General features: G+C 35.6%; 1 protein-coding gene across 1 annotated transcript in view; it reads left to right on the forward strand.

Moving 5' to 3' along the window:
- Positions 1 to 4,177: 4,177 nt before the first annotated feature.
- LOC148828513 (calpain-5-like) overlaps positions 4,178 to 19,780 on the forward strand; it is a 38,902-nt gene continuing 23,299 nt past the window's right edge. Inside the window, exons 1-2 of the mRNA XM_088925369.1 lie at positions 4,178 to 4,394; positions 12,131 to 12,316. Of these exons, the coding sequence (XP_088781495.1) occupies positions 12,152 to 12,316 (165 nt within the window). The 5' untranslated portion in view covers positions 4,178 to 4,394; positions 12,131 to 12,151. The remainder of the gene's footprint in view (positions 4,395 to 12,130; positions 12,317 to 19,780) is intronic.

Below are 19,780 nucleotides of genomic sequence, written 5' to 3' on the forward strand. Positions count from 1 at the left end.
GACTCCGAGACAGACCCCCGCACTATCAAACTATTAAACTCCCAGCCTCTGTCACTCTCACCTCACCTCTCACCTATGATCTGAACCTCACAGTGCCTTCTTTCTTACCAAAAACTCACATTGAAATCTACCTCTACCTTACATATCAAAAAGCTCACTCCCCATAATTTCTATCCTTTTATTTCATACTATTGATGCATGTTTTTGCACATCTGATGTTGTTTTTGCACATTACCTGTTACCTTTTTGTTGTTTTGCACATTGTCTGTTGTTGTTTTTGCACACTGCCTGTTGTCTCTGTCTTTATTTTATTATACAATTGTATTGTTGTTGTTTTTTGTACTACGTATCGTCTGAGAGCTAGCTAAATAGCATTTTGTTATACTATATACCTGTATATGAGTATAATGACAATAAACTTGAACTTGAAAGACAAGCCTTTAAACAAACAAAACTCCATGTGAACATACAGTACAGACTCCCAGCAAACAACAATTATCCAATTATCTGCTATAGATGAATGATTTAAAATGTTTAAGTCTTTTATTTTCCTAAACTAATGTTCCAAACTAAAGAAGGTCATTTGACCTATCTAGCCCATTTAGTTACAGTAACTGATCTGAAGACAGTCCAGGGTATCACCTTCAACAATGTGGCTGGGTAGCATGTTTCATACTCCCCACCCAAAGTCACAGCTAACTTGAAGTAAGTACTTTCCCCTAGTTCTAACGAAAACCTTTCCATTCTGTATCAAACACAGTACATATCATAACATACAATATTTGATGTGGTACCCAAACTTGCTCTCCATGAGACACACAGACAGGGAGAGAAGCTTGGGGTCAGAGCACAGGGTCAGCCATTTACTGTATATGATACCCCTGGAGCAGTTGGGGTTAAGGGCCTTGCTCAGGAGCCCAGCAGAGAAAGATTATTCTGCCGGCTGTGGGATACGAACTGCCAACCTTCCAGCCAGCGGTACAGATCCTTAGCCACAGGGCCACAGAGTCACCACACCACCCCTTCTTTATGTTAGCAACATACTGGCACAGGATTAAATAATCTTTTTTTTTCTTTCAGAGATGTGTTTTTAGCAGAATCTTACATATCAAGTTGAAACTTTTTTATTAGAAATGTTTTGCCCATTTACAATTTACAATTACAAATTTAAAATTTGAAAGTTAGGAAGTTATAATAGCTGTTACTAAATAATATTTAGTTTGAAGTCTGGACAGAACATTTTTTAAGCCTAGTTTTCTTGTTGTCCAGTAAAATTTTATTGCCTGGTTAGTACTGACCCATTGCATTTTGGCTTAATGGGAAACAGAGAGTTATAATTATAATTTGGTAGAATATTCAATCAAACTGCACGTACTTTATATATCTCTTTTATGAGACAGGAAGAGAACTTTATCTTTCAAGATCTTCACTTGAGGTTAATATGATTTAATTTATTAATTTGTTAAATCGTTCGTATATGTTAATTCCAAGATGCCAAATACCAATACAAGACCATTTAAGAGAATGACCTAAAGTCAAGGTATTCAACTTAAACAGGTTGATTGGCTTTACCTCTGACTACAGCCTATTCATTTTGTATCTTGTCAACCTCCAATAATAATTATTTATCTGAAAATCCATAATACTGATCAGTGGTCCAGTCTGATGAATGTCAGCTGAATAGTGAACAGCTATTCAGTATCATAGGTTTACCATGCTTGGTCATTAAGCATTACTCATCTCACCTAAAGATTTATGATTCATTGCCACATTATTGTCTTTCAGCTAAATGTAAATTCTATGCTCCTATCCTGCCTCCAATTTTCCTGGTGAACATGGAGTCATATTCTCACCGTAATAAATCTCAGGAACTGCTGTGGTCTGAGTACAAGACATTAACCCCACTATGTGGTTAGCTGACCAATTGGTGCAAATATTGGTATATTCGCTCCCAAGAAAAAAAGCCTGTTAATTCTGCTTTCCAGTGGAACCATCTCTAGAAGCATCAGAACTACTGTACATTATCTCTGACCACTGTCTTGAGCTTTCTCAGGAAATACAAGTTTACTTTTTGATTGGATGAATTATTTATTTTTATATGATTATTTTTACAGTCCATTAGTTCCTTTTCAAACAAGCTACGGTCCCTAATCACAAGGGATCAATGTTTAGCCATTTTGTACCCTTTCTTGTGCTATAACAATGTACTGTATACTGTATGTACATAAAATTGAGATGATTGCTGCAGAGAAATCTAAAATAAAGTGTTTCTTCTTTGGACTGTTGAACACTAAATAACAGATAGACTTCTGTTGGCATTCTGCACATGTTGAATGAGAAAATTAAGCTGTTAAACTGCTTACATAAAAGATGGAAATATAAGTCCTGTGTTACTATTGTTATGTACCGAGAACAGGAAAGGTCATGGTGGTGGATAATTTATTCCATGAGAAGCAGTGGCGATCTGTTTCTGTGAAACAACTTTTTATAATGTTACTACAGGTGGTGAACATATGAGATATGAGACTACTCTGGGATTTGACTTAATTTTAAGGGATCTGTGATGAGCTTAAGCTGCCTTCAGCAAAGTACGTTTCCATCACTGCAGCAGATAATTAACTGTGCCCTTTTAAGACCAGAGAAATTAAAATTTTGATCCATTTGATATTAGGGCTTTGCTATTCCTAGTTTGAGTTCTCATACTCTCCTTACACGGCCTGCCCTATGTTTCAACCAGTCCCAACAGATTTTTTTCTTCTGTTCATATGAGTGTCTTCAGGTTATACACAAAAGGCATCCCACATCAAAACCTCATCTGTCACAGGATTGTGGTGTATAAGAAACTATAAAAATGGTTAAAAGAATGGCTACATGATTGTAAATTACATGCAGTTGTTCTTATTTCTTCATTTGGGAATGTTTGTAAATCTTTGATATACAGTACATATACAATATTACTCTGTAGTGTGTTGAATAAAAATGACAAAGGAAGGTTTGAGAGAATTGGGAAAACAGATAAAAAAATGAAAAGAAGAACTGCTGGTCTGGTTTAAAGCAAATATAAATGACTTTTTAATTAAAATCCATATTAAACATAGCCCCAGTAAACTAAATTAGCATCCACTGGGCAATGCATAGTAATTGATGACATATCTTTATGATCCATCCATCTATTGTCCAATCTATTCATTCAATTTAGATTCACAGGGGAGACAAAGGCTATTATAATACATAATGGGTGCAAGGCAGGATACACCCTGGAAGAGAAACCAGTACACTGAAAAAAGAAATCCACATGGGCACAGGGAGTATTCCTTAGAGGTAGCACTCCAGAACTAGAATTGAGCCCAGGACTCCAGCACTGCGAGTCACCAATACTTACCAATGTGCCCTCATGCCTCCCTGATTTTAATGATGATTGATATAATTTTTGGAGAAACTCCAACGTACTGGTCGTATTCACTGAATTAAAAAGCAACAGTAAAACATTTCTCCTGTTTGGTAAAGCCACCTTTAAATGAATGAAGTGTGCAAAAAAATCATGATGGCATAAATCAATAGCCATAATTATTTCAATTATTATCAAGACTCTGTCACAAACAGGCTGACATTCCAACAGAGCATGTTTGCTGTACATTGAACTAAGAAGTAGCATAATGATTTTCATTATTGAGCTTTGTTAAAATCCTAGATTCATAGAGATTTTATGTTTTTCATGAAAAATACATGAGCAATAACTACTTTGTAATGATATTTAGGAGTATATGAAATATTATTTGTTGAGATCTTTAGCTGGATCCTGGTATACAAAGTAGCTTGGATTCAAAGGGTGATCTCTTAAGCTCTAAACTGAGCTGTACAGACAAGCTGACACATGTTTGCTCTCTAATCTTATGAAGAAGTAACAAATTGCATTTTTTGGGAATCCGTCTTTTCACCAGAAATTCTACATTTTTACATATACTTTAAGTACTGAAGGTCTCATGTCCTGTAGTGAGTCAGGGGCATTTTAAAACCAGCTCCTCATTCTTTGTAGACTGTGTCTGCAATCTCCCAACACATAACTGAAATGAAACAGTATGCCAAGCATTTACATAATACTTCCGTGCCCTGTGACTTGACTTGTCAAACCAGTTTGGGGGAGTGAGGTTTTACTCCACATAGTTGAAAATACCCTGATACATGCTGGCACTGGAAACAGAAAGCAATTCACAGTTCTCTTGCAGTGCTTATTGTTTCAGCAGAAAAACCCTGAAGACCCTGAGGACCTCCCTGCAGACACTGGTAAAGTACATCCCCAAATAAGAAAGGTGTGGAGACTCTTGCTAGTCTGCTCAGTTTTACAGAGGCTGTTCAACATATTTTGAGTCTTCAGTCATCCTGTATATAGAGAGGTAAGAATGTTTATCCTTTCTGGTTACTTTTCTCTTTCCATGTGTATTCATGGATTTTTTATGAGATGTATGTCTTGTTCAATTTGGATTGAGTTAAGTTGGAAAAAAGGTTTTTGACTGGACTTTTTCATGTATCTTACAATACTCTGGAAGTATCCTCTTACTAGAAGAAACAAGATCATTCACATGCAGCTGCATGCATACTTAAGCATGACTGTCTGTGAGATATTTTAAGCCATTCTGTTTGAATATTAATTCACTATTTAATATCCACACTTTATAATTAGCTTTTATTAATGGATAAAGAAGTAACTATAGTGCTAAGAGTCATTCACATGACACATGACTTAGTGAAAGAATGGATATATGGCATTGATTCTTTTCTGTCCCAATTTACTGTATTTCGTAACCAATACAATTTTATTAAAAAGCCACAACAAAAATTAAAAAAGGCCTGCTATTTCTATAATAGAACTTTCTGTATTTCTCAGAATACATTTACAGTTTATTATAAAAAATGTGATAAACAAAAATGGCATGCATGTACTGTAGGAACTTGTTAACTAGGTTTTCAGTCAAACCATTATGTTGTCAACCTCAGGAATATGACTGAATACTAAAAGTACAGATTTAAAAAAAACAAAACATTTACCTTATTATTCACTTAAAATCACATGCAACGAAACTAACATTTTTATTCCTGGTGCACGATTCAGACAGGGCTTCAGATGTGTGCTTCAATAGACAAACTGGCTTTCTGGATAATTCACCACATATAAAAACATTTTATGATTTTCTTCAGATTTCAATGCATCTTGTAATACTTTCTGAATAAATTAAAACATTTATTGACCTTATAATAAATTGCTATAAAGCATTAAAAGAACATTCATATGCAATAAAGTGTGTTACCATTCTTTAATTTTACTGTATGCCAGCACTTTCTACTGTACTGCCTAAGCTCAGTACAGTAGTATATTGATGGGTTTCAATGTACGTTATTACTGGTTCATTGCAGTACACAAAAATAAATTAGTTGATATTGGTTATTGTTTACAAGAATATATAGTTATGTTAAAATTGTTTTACAGTATCTTTCCATGTTTTGTCATTGATACAGAAGAAAAATATGTGCTTATTGAAACAAATTAATATGGATATTTCCTTTTAAGAAGAGAAGACTCCTGTTGGGCATGTTTACAACAGTCAAGGTTTTCAGTATTATAAAAAGGAAATGCCGTTATTTCCCATGGTAATTCTGGGATCACTGCAGGTCCCATTCCTATTGAACTGTGTGTTAAGAAACCAGCATACAGTATTTAGTCTTGTTTCTTAAAGTAAGTATTAAAGTATAAAGACCAGCTCCTTCATGGTTTCTTTTAGCAGTTTATGTAGAATTCTCACAGATACAGTATATTAGACAGAATGCTGTCAGTGAAAAGTGCGTGTCAAGTCAAACAATGAATAGCTTTTCTGAGAATAAATAAATAATTTTAACCACTATATAGGGAATGGTTTTTTTTACCTAGAGTTACAGTATATACAAACCTGCAGTCATTTTGACTGCTATATTCAAAGCACTGCAAATATTATGACAATAGGAAAAGATGTCACTGTATGTTCTCTATTTTTTTTCTTAAATTCATTTATTACATATATAAAAATCCTTAAATGCATTTTCCAAATCTTATCTTATCTTGTAATAGACTTAAAATCTTATCAAATGTAGGAGGAGAGAAAGTTAAAATGAAAAATTAAATGTAAAATGGGATTGCAGAAGGTTTGTAGGAGGCAATCCAGTTGACAAGGAGTTGGTTCTCCACTTAATTGGTTCAATTTATAATTTTTAAGGTGTGTGCTTCTGGTCATTATACTGTAGCTAATCAAAATATTAAGATGTCTTAATTTTTGCAATGTGATTAGGCCATAATATTTCTGATATAAACACTAGGCTCCAATATATGACTTCTTTAGTTGTGTGATACTCCTTTTAGAACCACACTGTACACAAACATATAGAGTAATTACAAAAGCATCTGCCTTCTCCAATAATTAGTACACACATTCCACTTACAGAGAATAAAGACTATTCTAATCACAGCTTAACACACTGAGGAACATAAACTTAAAATAATCAAATCAAGTAGAATACCATGCTGTAGAGTCACAATGGAGTAATTTCTTTCATGGAAATTACATTTACTGCTCTTAGGTCTTTTTTAAAAGAAGGTAAAATATCAGCTTCAAAAAAATGGCTGGGTATCTTATCCCAGACACCAACAACGCTACTTGGGTACACCCAATAAGATATTTTCACATTTTTGTCCTCTGGTCATACAGAGTGCCTGTATTTAAAATAATTGCATAAACATTTATTTAAACTCGATGTTTTATTCAAAACCCGAATGCTCACACTGAAGATGTTCTATGGTAAGATGTGTTACAGTCAATGTAAATGTAATCTAAAGAGAAAAAAGATCATATATGATACAGCATTAGTATTCAGACCCATGAGCTTGATATTTGGTAGAAGCATATTTGGCAACAATTACAGCACAATTGTTTTGGGTTAGTCTCTATCAACTTTGCACACTGTCTTAGGCAAGATAAAGGGCCTTTCAAATGTTTATAATCTCTTCTGATCTCTGTCTTTATATACCTTTGTGATGTTTTGAAAGCCCATTGGTCTTCATGGTGGACATTTTGCTTGAAATTCAGTACCTGACTGATGGACCTTAGAGAGATAGATGTATTTGTTCTAATAACATGAGAATCATTATTATTGTACAAAAACAGAGGACAATTGGCTAATTGTGTAGCCGATGAAAGTAATTTTGTGCACCTAAATAGATTTAGGTTGACCACAGCAAAGGGTGTGAATAATCAATACTTTTTTACTTCAAAATGTCATTACAGCAAGCTTTGAAGCAAAAAAAAAAAATTAAAACTGCTAGGGTCTGAGTATGTTTTCCATTATATCTCCTTTATTTCTGCACCCCTGTCTGTTATGTATTTGTATTGTTCATGCACTTCCTAACTACACACTAGTGTAGCATGGTTATCTTAATGAAGTTGCACCCATTGTTATGGGCTATTAAAAGAAAGTGATGTAGTTATGAGGAAGTCAATAAAGAAAGGAAAATGGAGATGCCATGCTAACTTCCAGCATTGTGTGTGCCTTGTCTAACTATATGTATAAATGTTTAGAGGTAGTATACAACACTGCCTTGTGAGAATATTTACAGTAGCACAGACAATTAAAAAAAACATAAGACAGGTTATAAAGGAAGGATTTAATGAGTTGAAAGTCCAAAGCTAAAAGAACTCAAATCCACCCAACATGAACAGAAATATACTATACTTGAACAGACAAAATCCATATGTCACACATAGAAAATAAATATAAAAACCAAAAACAGTCACAATTACTGCTGTGGGGCTTCTTATGCTTGCCAGTGGGTAATCAAGTGAGTAAAAAAAATCAGCCTTTCTTGGAAAAGATTCAGGAATTCTTGTTTGCAGCAGGAAAGTTTTCATAGACTAAGCAAGAATAAGACCGTTAGTTTACAAATAAAGATATCTGTAAACAAAAAATGATATCATATACTTTATCTTAGCTGTTGCTGCTTTACTTTCACAGTTTGTGAATGTGTACAGTATGAATTTGTTTTGTGATTATGGTCTCACACTTAACAACTGTTTGTAAAATATTTAACATGGGTTGGTTAAGTTCAGGAAGACAACACTAAAATGTTTATTTAAAGATTTTAAAATTAAAAATTACATCTCCTAGGAACAGTTTGATTTTAGGTTTTATTGTCATTTTATAGGATAAAAAAGTTCGCCAAACATGGTAATGCCCAACATACTCTATTACTAGTATAGTAACATCTGGTATTTTAAGTGCAGTGCTTAGTTAAAATGAAATTTACTTTCGTACTTTTTTCCAGGGAGTCTTACCACCAAATCTATTCAGTTCAGAAATTTAAGAACTAAACTAAAAGGCACTTAAGAATTCCATTTTGTGTTCCTTTAACTACATAATTTGTTTTTAAGTGTGCTGGAGGACTTTTGCAGGAATGTTCAGGAATTTGATAATTGGTCATTCACTGCATGCTCTATTGCTAGTGAAAACTTGTATTCGAGCGTACCAATTAGTCATTTTCATTTTGCAGATTTGGAATAAATGAAAGAAATTCATCCATCTGTTTAAAGCAAACAAATAATGGTAGAGAAAAATGTGTGACTATAAATTTACTAGAATGTTTTGATAGCCTTCTCTTTGTTTTTTTTTATTTCCTTCTTTCCAATCAATTTGTCCTACACAGTATTATTACAAGTAAATGTATATTTTAAATTGAGCAATAAAAATGACCCATATATTATACAGTATACTGTAGCAGTGTGAAAAAGCATGCTATGAAAGTTTTTCAGGCTGTAAGTAAGTGTGCATGCTAGTGGTCTTAGATTGCGTCAATGCACTAATACCCATTTCTCTTTAACACCCACTATCCTCTTACGCACCTATCGAGTTTTAATTTACACAATATAGAATTTGCACTTGCAGGTACACATGCAGTATATTGTATTGATTAAGTCTTGATAGCTAACATACTGTATGTAACTCAAGCATTAGCTTACTTTGATTTCATACAAAGTCAGAACGTTTATGTTTAAGTTCCCAAACAACTTGACTACTACAAATCTGCATCACATATAAGCAAGTAGAAATCAAAAGAGATACCGAATCAAAGTCTCAAAAGGCTTTTATAAGTAGAATGCTCCTAATGTGAATAAATGGTCTCTCTTTGCGTCTAAAAATAGTGCAGAAAAAAACATTGAGGACACTCTCTCTAAACTACTCCAGATAAGTAGTTTACAATATATATACTAGGAATCCAAAACAGTATATGTAGTTTCTTTATGTGAAACTTGTATTTTCACAAACACACAAACAAGTTGTAATTACAGGTGTTTTCTGTCTTCTGATAACAGAATAGAGCAAATTCATTTTTACATGGCAGAGGGACTTGTACACTAATTCAAAGTATGGACACTGTGGTTTTTCAATCAGGAGGTGTGGTAAGACATCTATTGCAAAAAAAAAGCTGTGGGAAATTCCAGGTGATAACTCTAAGGCAGACGAAAGAGAGATAAAGGAAACGTAGATCCTGCGATGTCATCTTCTTTAAACAGGCTTGCTGAAATGACAACAGTGCCTTCATACAGTATGTCATGATATTCATTTTGTCTGATCCCTTTCTTGGTTTTATAAGATAATTAGACATCTTTGGTGTCTCATGATTTCTAATGTTAAAGATTGCTGCTTAAAATTTGAGCACCAGAGCTCATTTATTTCTTTATAAAACTGGGATTTTCAGCTGTGTTTTACTTCAGAGCATAAGCTGTTTCCTGTTTTCTAAAAGTAACTTTCAAATTCTGCACTATACTAAGAAGCTTTCATTGAAAGACAAAAAAGTTCTTAATCATTGGCTGCCCTTAATTCTCAGTTGTATGTGTTCAAAGACGGAGGTGGTAAATCTAGCTCTGGTGATATCGGTGACAAGAGAAACACTCCTCCATGGATGTCATTTTTATTCATACTGCATGATGTCAAAAGCTTGAACTGAAGTTCAGTTTAGGTTAGGCTTTGAAAGAAAATCACACAGTACCAAAGTTCACACCCCTGGCTTATTACAATGAGTTTTTGATGCAGTCAGTATAAGACACTGCACCAAGCACAAATAAGAAGGACACACAAACAGAACACCATGTGTTCTTTCATTCTTTTATTCATGTCTATTTTGTATGTTGGGTGTGGTGGGCTCAGTTCCTGGAGTGCTTTCTGCAGGGTGTCTGTATGTTCTCCCAGTGTTCATGTAAGTCTCATCCAGATGCTCAGGTTTCTTCCAACAGTCTAAAGACATGCTGGGAGGCTAATTGGCACCTGGGGAAACTGTGAGTATGGCTGTGTATTTGTGCACCCTGTGATGGACTGGTATATCCTGCCTTGCGTCTCTTGCTTGCTCAGATAAGTTCCAGATCCCCTGAGACTCTGAATTGAATTTTAGCAAAAATAGGGCAGTAATAATAATAATAATAATAATAATAATAATAATAATAATAATAATAATGATGTAATAGTTTGTGTGGTACTATTCAATTACCTATCGCATCTTCAATCTGTGGCAATGGTGCTGGTCATCAGACACGAAAACTTTAAATACACTTTAAATACATACAGTACACTTCATGTGGCACTCAGGCAAGGTGTTAAAGTGGCAAAAAGAGAAAGTAAAAAGAGGCATGTCTTTCTAATTGAACATCCTGAACAACTGAAGTACTATTGTTAAAATCTTTTGCAGCAGATGGAGTTTCATTTGTGTTGTCTGACTCACAGAATTATATTGCAGTGATGTTTTATTTCTATAAATTACAGCACGCCAAATGAATCCATATAAAACACAGTTTGCCAAATGAATCCATTATTTTTGGCAGGAGCACAGAGTGATTTGTGAAAAATAGTTTTAGACATGTCAGTGCAACATGGAAAAATATACATTATTTGCAAACAGCCATTAACAGTAAAACTAACATTATTTTCATGAATCTTTACAGAAATGTGTACAATAACATTTCTAAGTATATAGTATAAAAAGTATTAAGGGTTCGCTTTTCATAGGCTACTGAATTTTAAATTAATGTCTTTTCTCAAAATAGTGGGAGGATAGGTCACCCATACCACACCCTTCAGCTAGATTGATTTTAGTCTTGAAATTGTTCTGAACCTTTTAGTATACCCACAGGATGACAGCTGTTTTAGAAATCTCTTTGCATGCTGCAGACTTGGCTCCCTTTACTTTCCTGTTTTAAAGCAAACATTTCTGAAAGCCAGATCTGACTTAAAGCTGTAAGTCAAAATGTAGAATTGTGTAAAAAACAGTGCTTGTGGAGTGACACTTTTCCAAATAGGCTGAAGATAATATCTCAAGAAAGAACTTTTCACAGGCTTTACCTATAAAGAAAACAATCAGGCAAGCACTGGGCAAGCATCAACCCAACATGATTTGCTGTGTTTTTCTGGGGCTAATGTAATTGTGCACAGCAGTCTGACTTTGGCCCAGCACTGTACAACAATGTAGTACAACAATGTAAATGTACCAATATCAGAACAATGTGGAAGCAATATGGAAATTTATAAATATGCATGAGGCTATGGGTACAAATTAGGGACTATGGAGGCAGACCTAACACTCCATAGTCCCTAATATATTGCTGCTAAAATATATTGCTGAATTACTTTAGTGTGAAGAATCTGTTTGCCCACATGTCCTGCTGAATTACAGTATGTGCACTATCTGCAAAAATGGTTTGCAATTGCATTAAGAATTCATGAACATTGCTAAACAGGGTCTAAATAGACCTATGTAGAGTCCATTGAATATATTGTCTTTAGGCATTTACTGGTGTTTTTATTTGCCCCTATTTTTTACATACAGTATGCTTTGTCTCCAAGGCAAAATAATTCTCCTCAACAATCTGTGAACCAAGATGTTTTTTTAATTTTGTTTTGAATACCTTTTGGGATTATTCTTTCGCGTAACCGAAATGTTTCTATTTTAGTTGTTTTTCCTACTTTGTTTTCCCCATTCTGCTCAGATTTACAGTACAAGCTCCATTAACCAACAGAAGATGATGCTTTAGAGTTATGACAAGTTCTATCATATTTTTTTCAGATTGGGACTGCAGCCTGAGCAATGTTCTCCTCTTCACATCCATACAAAAACCAGAGGTACTCTGTCCTGAAGCAGCAATGCATAGAGAGCAAAAAGCTCTTTGAAGATCCAGAATTCCCGACCACCAATGAGTCTGTGTTCTACAAGAAACCCCCACCTGGAATTGTTGAATGGAAACGGCCCAAGGTAATGTCAAGCTGCAATGAGTGGAAGTAGTAAAGTCATTAGAATAATTGTGAAATATTGTAGAGAAATAGATTTGCATGTTTCACTACAAAGATAGAAATCAGTTGAAGGCAAAGTTTGTTTTTTTCTTTTTGTTTTTCTGCATGGGCATATAACATTACTTAAAAAGTGTCATGCTTGTCACCATGGATAAGCAGAATGGCAAGGTAGTATTTACACAGTAGCTGGCCACCTGACATTCAGAGCTGGTTACTGTGGAAATGTGACAGAAGTCGTTGACCAGGTGGTTCAAGACTACATAAGCTGCAATCTATCAGTGCTTAGGAAATCTGTCATAGAGTTTGCTACATCTCTAACTTCGTCCCAAGTTCCCAAATTCTCTTTGTGTTTGCTCCCTGGATTCTGGCCCCTGCTTTGCCCTGACTTTGTTCTCCTCTGGTGTTTTGCAATGTGTCTCTTAGTTTTGAACTTTGCTTGCCCCTGTTTACAGATCTGAGCTGTGTTGGTCTGGACCATGCTTGCCATGCTCACCTGTCTCTGCTGCTTACTGCACACAGCATGCTGTCTGCTCACACATCTGCTTGCCTGCTTGCCCATGTTTTCTGCGTGCTCTTAGGTTTATTTTTATGTTTTATTATCTACAGCAGCGACACAGTACAAAAGGTAGAAATGATTATTTATAAACTATACACAGATTTTCATTCTAAAATGTTCTGCCACTTTCTCTTTCTTGTAAATTACTTTGATCCAGTTATTGTATGAACAATGCATGAACATATTTAATTATATAATTATTAAGCTAATTAGAGAGGCATGGTGTTGTAGTGGTTAGCATTGATGCCTCACACAGCAGAAGCCCTGGTATCAATTCCAGTGGAATGCTATCAGTGTGGAGTTTGTATGTTCTCCCTATGTTTGTGTGAGTTTCCTTCAAGTGCTCTGGTTTCCTCCCACAGTCCAAAGACAAGCTGGTAGGTTAATTGGTTTCTGGGAAAACTGGCTCTAGTGTGAATGTTTTCTGTGATGGGCTGTTGTCCCATCCAAGGTGTATCCTGCCTAGTGCCAGTTGCTTGGTATGATAGGTTCCCTTGCAACCCTATACTGGATAAAGTGGTTAGAAACAGATGTATCTAATTATGATTAGCATCTGCTTGAGTGTTTTGTCTCCTTCAAGTGTTTTTGGCTCTTCTACATAACTGAACTCATGCAACAGTACGTCTGGGTCAGTTTTGTAAACTATTTAAAGAGAAGTATAACCAGTGAGTGGTACTGTAAGATATACTCTCCATGCAAAGTTTTGAAAATCTAATCTCACTTCTAATTCTTTCCTTCATGAAATATACAGATCGGTGTCTCCCAACCTTTTTCTTACCACAGCAGATTAACAAATATAAATATATACAAAAATATAAACATTTTTCAGCACACTGCATCCCTCCCTACAAAGACTTCCGCCACCCAGCGTTATTATAAATATTACAAACAGAACTTATTTCAAAGTTCAGTCTGAGTTAGCCTCAAAGTCCTGGTAGAAACTGATGACAGAGAAACAAAGAGCACTTTCACAACCCTTCTCAGAACACTGTTCACGCAGTTAGTAATATTCTACATCGGCTGTGTCCCTGAAGCATGTTCTGCTCCGCTCTGCTCTACTCTGTGTTACACAAATAACACAGGATTCTATAGCTTCTTGTACATTTTCTCTTGTGTTGTCAATAATATAGCACAATTACCAACAAATTTACAGTTTAATTAAGTTATATTTTAATTTCATTAGATAACCATCACATAGATTACAAAACACAGTTCTCCCACTTTGCACCAATGGTAAATGAAATAACATCAAATATCATTTTTCTGACCAAATCTTTTTTGCAATGTCCTGGTTTGAAGGACTGCTGGGGGCGTAGAGCTCTTTGTATTTCTCCACTTCATCAGTAGTTTATGCTGTTTATCTAGTCCATAACTCCATCAACAGGCACTTCAGCCACAGGTTTTCAAGAAATTTACAGACAACATTGTGGTACATGTGGGAATCGCATGTGTTGGGTGTTAAGTTCTTCAGGTCTGACATACATAAACAGATCTCAAATTTTTGTTAAATTGTTGAAAGCAGCATAGTGTGGGTTAAAGTGTGCCCTCTGTCTCATGCACATACTGTTCATCAAATGTGCAACATGACTTTTTAGTAACTGTACAAAACTAATATATAAACATTTAGCATTTGTTACGTGATTTTTCCAAAGTGTCATTGCACATTAAAGGGGAACTGCAACATTATTTTTATATCAGGTGGGTAGCTGTGTCAGCATGCGTAGGCTGCAAAGGAACAAGTAATAGGTTTATTCCATGCTGAAAAAAAGAAGAAAGAGAACACAACGTTTCGGCCGTGGAGCCTTCTTCAGGTGTGAGAGAGACAGGGCAGTAGGCAAAGGTAAAGTGGCGGGAGAACAAAGGTTGGGAGGGAGGAGGAGTGAGAGGCGGGAGCAGGGGACAGAAAGAGAGGCCAATCAAGAGGTGTGAAGTCAGAATTGGTGCAGAGAGGTGTGAAATGAAACTTCCAATGAATGGAGAAAATTTAAAAGAAGAGTAGTCTGTCGTTAAGAGAAGGGAGAATGTGTGATCCTAGCTGCAGAATAATTTTGGTTTCGGTGGTCTTTCTGATGTATGAGTTCGGAAAACCGTCTTTGAGAACACAGACGGAGAGATTAGAGTGGTCGTGGCCGTCAGAGGTGAAATGAGAAACGATGGGCTTGGAGAGATCTTTAATCTTCACAGCCCCGACGTGTTCTCTGAAGCGGTCTCCGAGTCTCCTTCCTGTTTCTCCATTGTAGATGGCTGGGCATTTACTGCAAGAGATACAGTAAATAAGGTTGCTGGAGGTACAAGATGCTGTCTGGGTGATCCGAAATTGTCCTGAGGGGCCCTGAATGAGTGTGGTGGTGGATGTGTACTTGCAGGTGATACAGCGAGCATTATTTTTATATGTCAGGGTTAGAAAGAATTGATGAGTGCATTTCAAACCACAATGAAAGCAGAATGTACACAGTAACATGTAAACACTTCAATTTACATCACAAAATAGAAATTCCAAATTCAAACAAATTTCCAGGTATACATGGCACCATATTCTGCAATTCAGAATGAGACAACAAAACTTCTAGTTACAGTGGAGTGGCTTTTTTACATTGTAAACAAGCAAGCTTACAAGTATGAATGCACCTTTTGTAATCCAAGAGAAATATGCTCAAGTCTTGCTGACAAATGCAACTTACTTGTGAAGTCTGCATGCAGATCACTTTGGAACATTTCTGCAGCGTAATGTCTGCTGCACAACCTGTACCTATTTGCTCCTATATCACATTACATTAGTCATTATGGAGACTACTGAGCAGGAAGGGCCACTTCACATCATTATTCGTGCAAACTCTTCCTCTCGTACGTCACAAGACCAGGTGACTGTGACAATATGGCGACTATACAGTATTTTAACAGATTTAAAAATGTTGTCCTTAATTTGGAATTTGTAAAATTTTGTAATGCCTTCAATTAATTTATGTTGTTACCAAGATTTAATAACCAGAATGAGAAATTGGGACTGCAGTTCCCCTTTAATATCTGAAGGGACATGACTGTCCCTCAACATGCTGGTTAAGAGATTGCTATAGATTGTTGAGATTGTTATAGATTTTTTAGATACTGTATCTATATCATACTACTACTACTACTACTACTACTAATACTAATAATAATAATAATAATAAGTGCCTTTCAAAACCCAGGAATGCTGTACATCATGAATAAAGAAAAAAGATCAGAAGGGTACAATAAGAGTACTCTAAATGAAAAAGAAAACAAAAGCATACATGCTTTTACAAATTGACTGTAGGCAGTCAGACATAAAAAGGTAAGTTTTAAGTTTAGATTTAGAGTCATAGAAGTTGTCTCTCATGAAGTGATTTAGTTCTGGGGACAGTTATAATAGGACCAGCTTCAACTGAATGGAGCCCATGGGGGGAGTGTAAACATGGAGGAGCTCAGAGATGTATGATGGAGTCAGGTTGTTCAGAGCCTTGAAAGTCAGTAACAAGATCTTATATTGAATATGTGACTTTATAGGAAACAAATGTAGAGATTTAATTGTAAGAATGATATGCTGCCAGGGTCTGGTGTGAGTAAGTAGTCTAGCTGTAGAATGTTGGACATATTGCAACTTGTTGAGAAGAGACTTAGGTATCCCATAGAGTAAAGAACTGGAGAAATCAAGCCTCAGTGTTATAAATGCATGGATCAGGCACTCAGCATTGGACATTGATAAAAATTGCCTAATGTGGGCACTATTTCTAAGGTGAAAGAAAGATGTCTTATTCAAAATTTTCACATGTGGTTCAAAAGACAGGAGAGGATCAAGTGTGACTCCTAGATTACTGACTGGCTGACGTGTGAATGTGGAAGTCATCCACCATCACTGTGAAATCCTTAAGTTTATCCCGCTGAGATTTGCTGCCCACAAGTAAAATTTCTGTTTTGTCCCTATTTAGCTTCAGGGAATTTGAAGTCAACCAGAGTTTGATGTCACGCAAACAAGAGATAAGTGACGGATGGGGCAGACCAGAGGGGGAAGAAGTTTTAACATAAATCTTAGTATCATCTGCATAACAGTGAAAATGAAGACCATGTTTTTGTATAGTTTGGCTGAGAGGTAGCATAAAAATAATAACCCATCTGGGATTGTTGGGAACTATCAGAGACATTGTTCACTCCTGGGACATGAGTGGAAGGGCAGGGGTTTGTGTACATGTTATGCAAGCGTATGTGTGTGGCTGTCCCATGTTTCCCCCATCCTGGTCTGTGGTCTCAGGTCGCCACCCTGACCTGCCTGTCCTCTGTTAGTCAGGACCCCCCACCACCACCACCTTCATTTTGTCTTCCAGTGGATTTCTTCTATCTGGCTGGTGAGAGCAGTCCTTTTAAGGATAATGAAATCCTTCTGACTGACAGTCTGACTAATAAAAGAGCAATTCCATTTCCACTCTTCTGCATGTTTCATTTCCACTTGCAGTTTGATCAACTTGAACCCCATCTCGTCTATCCCTGCACAACAGTAGTGGCACATCATCATCTTCATTCATATTGAGCAGGCTTGACTCAAAACGGGTGAAGTAAACTAAGGAAAACTTGGCAATACCAGTATCAGTTTATTCAATGCCTTGTACTACTACAATGTAAATGCATTTCATCTTGTCTGTCACTGTACAAAAATGACAGTACGAGGAACATAAGGCCTTCATTCACATTCATGCAAGGTAAACTAAATAAGGTAAACCTGGCAATAACTCAAAGCTTTGTACAAATAAACAGCAGGTAAATGAATATTCATCAGTCGAAATGAGGTGATGAAAAAAAAATTATGTCAAAACTTCATGATTACATACAGTATGAATCTAAAGTTAAATTTTTCTAACATGTGAATATTTAATTCTCCATGGCAATTTCTCTCCACTTCGATAGGCTAGATCATGAAACATCACCATTCCACAAAGGATTGAGGGTAATTCCCTTCAGCGGAGTCTGGTCCAATGCGGACTTCAGTGAAGGGTGCATTAAGGGTGTATTGGAGAGGTCATGAGCACTTTTGTGAAAAACTAATTCACAAATGGGACACCCTAAGCCCTTGCAGACTTGAACGGGAACTCGCGTATGGAGGGTGCAAAAGCATAATGATATACAGTAGGTTTACAGTATGAATGTAAATATTTCATACATAATGCACTGTATATAGCTGGTAATGGCAGCTTAAAGTAAAAATAAGTTTCACAACAGTATTCCACCTTCTTCATAACATTTTCTGCATCAATCTTCAAAAACCAAATCAGAGTGACCCATTGCCGAGATATAGCTCCTCTGTTTTCAGATAATCACGTGATTCACCACACTTAACCCCCAAAATTGGAACAATGAGGCTGGAGTCTCAAATCTTATTTTAATTTCTTATTTACAGCGTCTTATTTTAATACCTCTTAAGATATTATTCTTATTTTTAGACCTGAAGAAGGCTCCACACCTGAAACTTTGTGTTTGTTTCCTTCTCTTTCAGCATGGAACAAACACTTACATGTTCCTTTTCAGTCCTATTTTAATGATGGTCTCACTCCTATTATTGAGGTATTTTCTTCTTGATTGGTATACGTTTAGCTGCGTATTTCTAAATTTGTTATTGAAACAATCTACACTTTCTAGTTATTGTTTTTTCTACAAAACTAATTTCATTCCGGTGAAAAACCTTGATTCATATTAATATTCCATATTAAGTGGATTTAAAGAAGTACAGAGTACAGAAGTACATACGTGGCTATATCATTATATTATGAATGCAATAGTATAATTATGACGTATTACAGTATTTGATCTTTAAATTGAATATATCATATGGCCCACAATTGTATTGCAAATCTGAAGTAATTTTAAAAAAAAGTTTTAATGTAGCAGTAAATACTTCAAAAATTAATCAACTTTATTTTTATAAACATCATGATTATTACAAAAGAGAATGAAACTTGACATAATTTGTTACAGTTATGAATTTTAATTAAAATCATTTCTTCTATCTCCTAATTAGGAGAAAAAAATATAGAAACTGTATTTTATTTTTTTTCCTCGTGGCAGCCATAGTTCATACCCCTGCATTGTCTTGCAAATGCACTGATCTTTGACAGCGCACCATTTGTAATGACTAATTAGTTAATTCCTTCAAATTGCTCACTCAGTCTGTCCAGGTGGTGGGATGTAGGGCTGAAGTAGGGCTGCCCCTCTTCCTCAGTTTAATATCTGATATGTCCCCATTATCAGATATTAAACAGAAAATAACATTTTTAAATTAAATTTCATCTCTATAGCTGGTCTAGCAGTCATTATATTGAAATTTCCATTTCATTTTCCACTACACTTGAAAGTGGCATCACAAAGAAAATACAAAATGGTTGCAAATTGCTCTAAAGTCATATACTATAACCAGAATAAAGAACTTTGGTTTGCACTACTTCAGACAAGAAGGTGAATGCAATAAGAGTGAAGCCCACACCCACTGTGAGACAATGCAACCACCAAAGCAGAAGCACACACACAAAATAAACAAACCTTACTTTAAAAGGTGAGAGGACAAACGAATGCAATGAAAATCAAAAATGATTTACACTCATCTGCAGCATTCCTCTTCCCCAGTACATACTGTACTGTATGGCTGTCCAAAGAAAAGCAACACTAAGGTATAATACTGTATGTTTTATCAAATAGTTGAAGCACCAAATTACAGAATATGTGTACCAAGCAATCAAATGTAAATCAAAGAATCATAGGACTCAGTATATATACAACACACTGTCAAAATGAAAAAAAAAGTTTTTACCTATCAGATGTGACCTCCCCAATTATTAACATAGATCTAATCAATAAATTGCCCAAAAA

Source organism: Atractosteus spatula, chromosome 9 (genome assembly GCF_055471065.1).
Source record: "Atractosteus spatula isolate fAtrSpa1 chromosome 9, fAtrSpa1.hap1, whole genome shotgun sequence".
NCBI lineage: Eukaryota > Metazoa > Chordata > Actinopteri > Semionotiformes > Lepisosteidae > Atractosteus > Atractosteus spatula.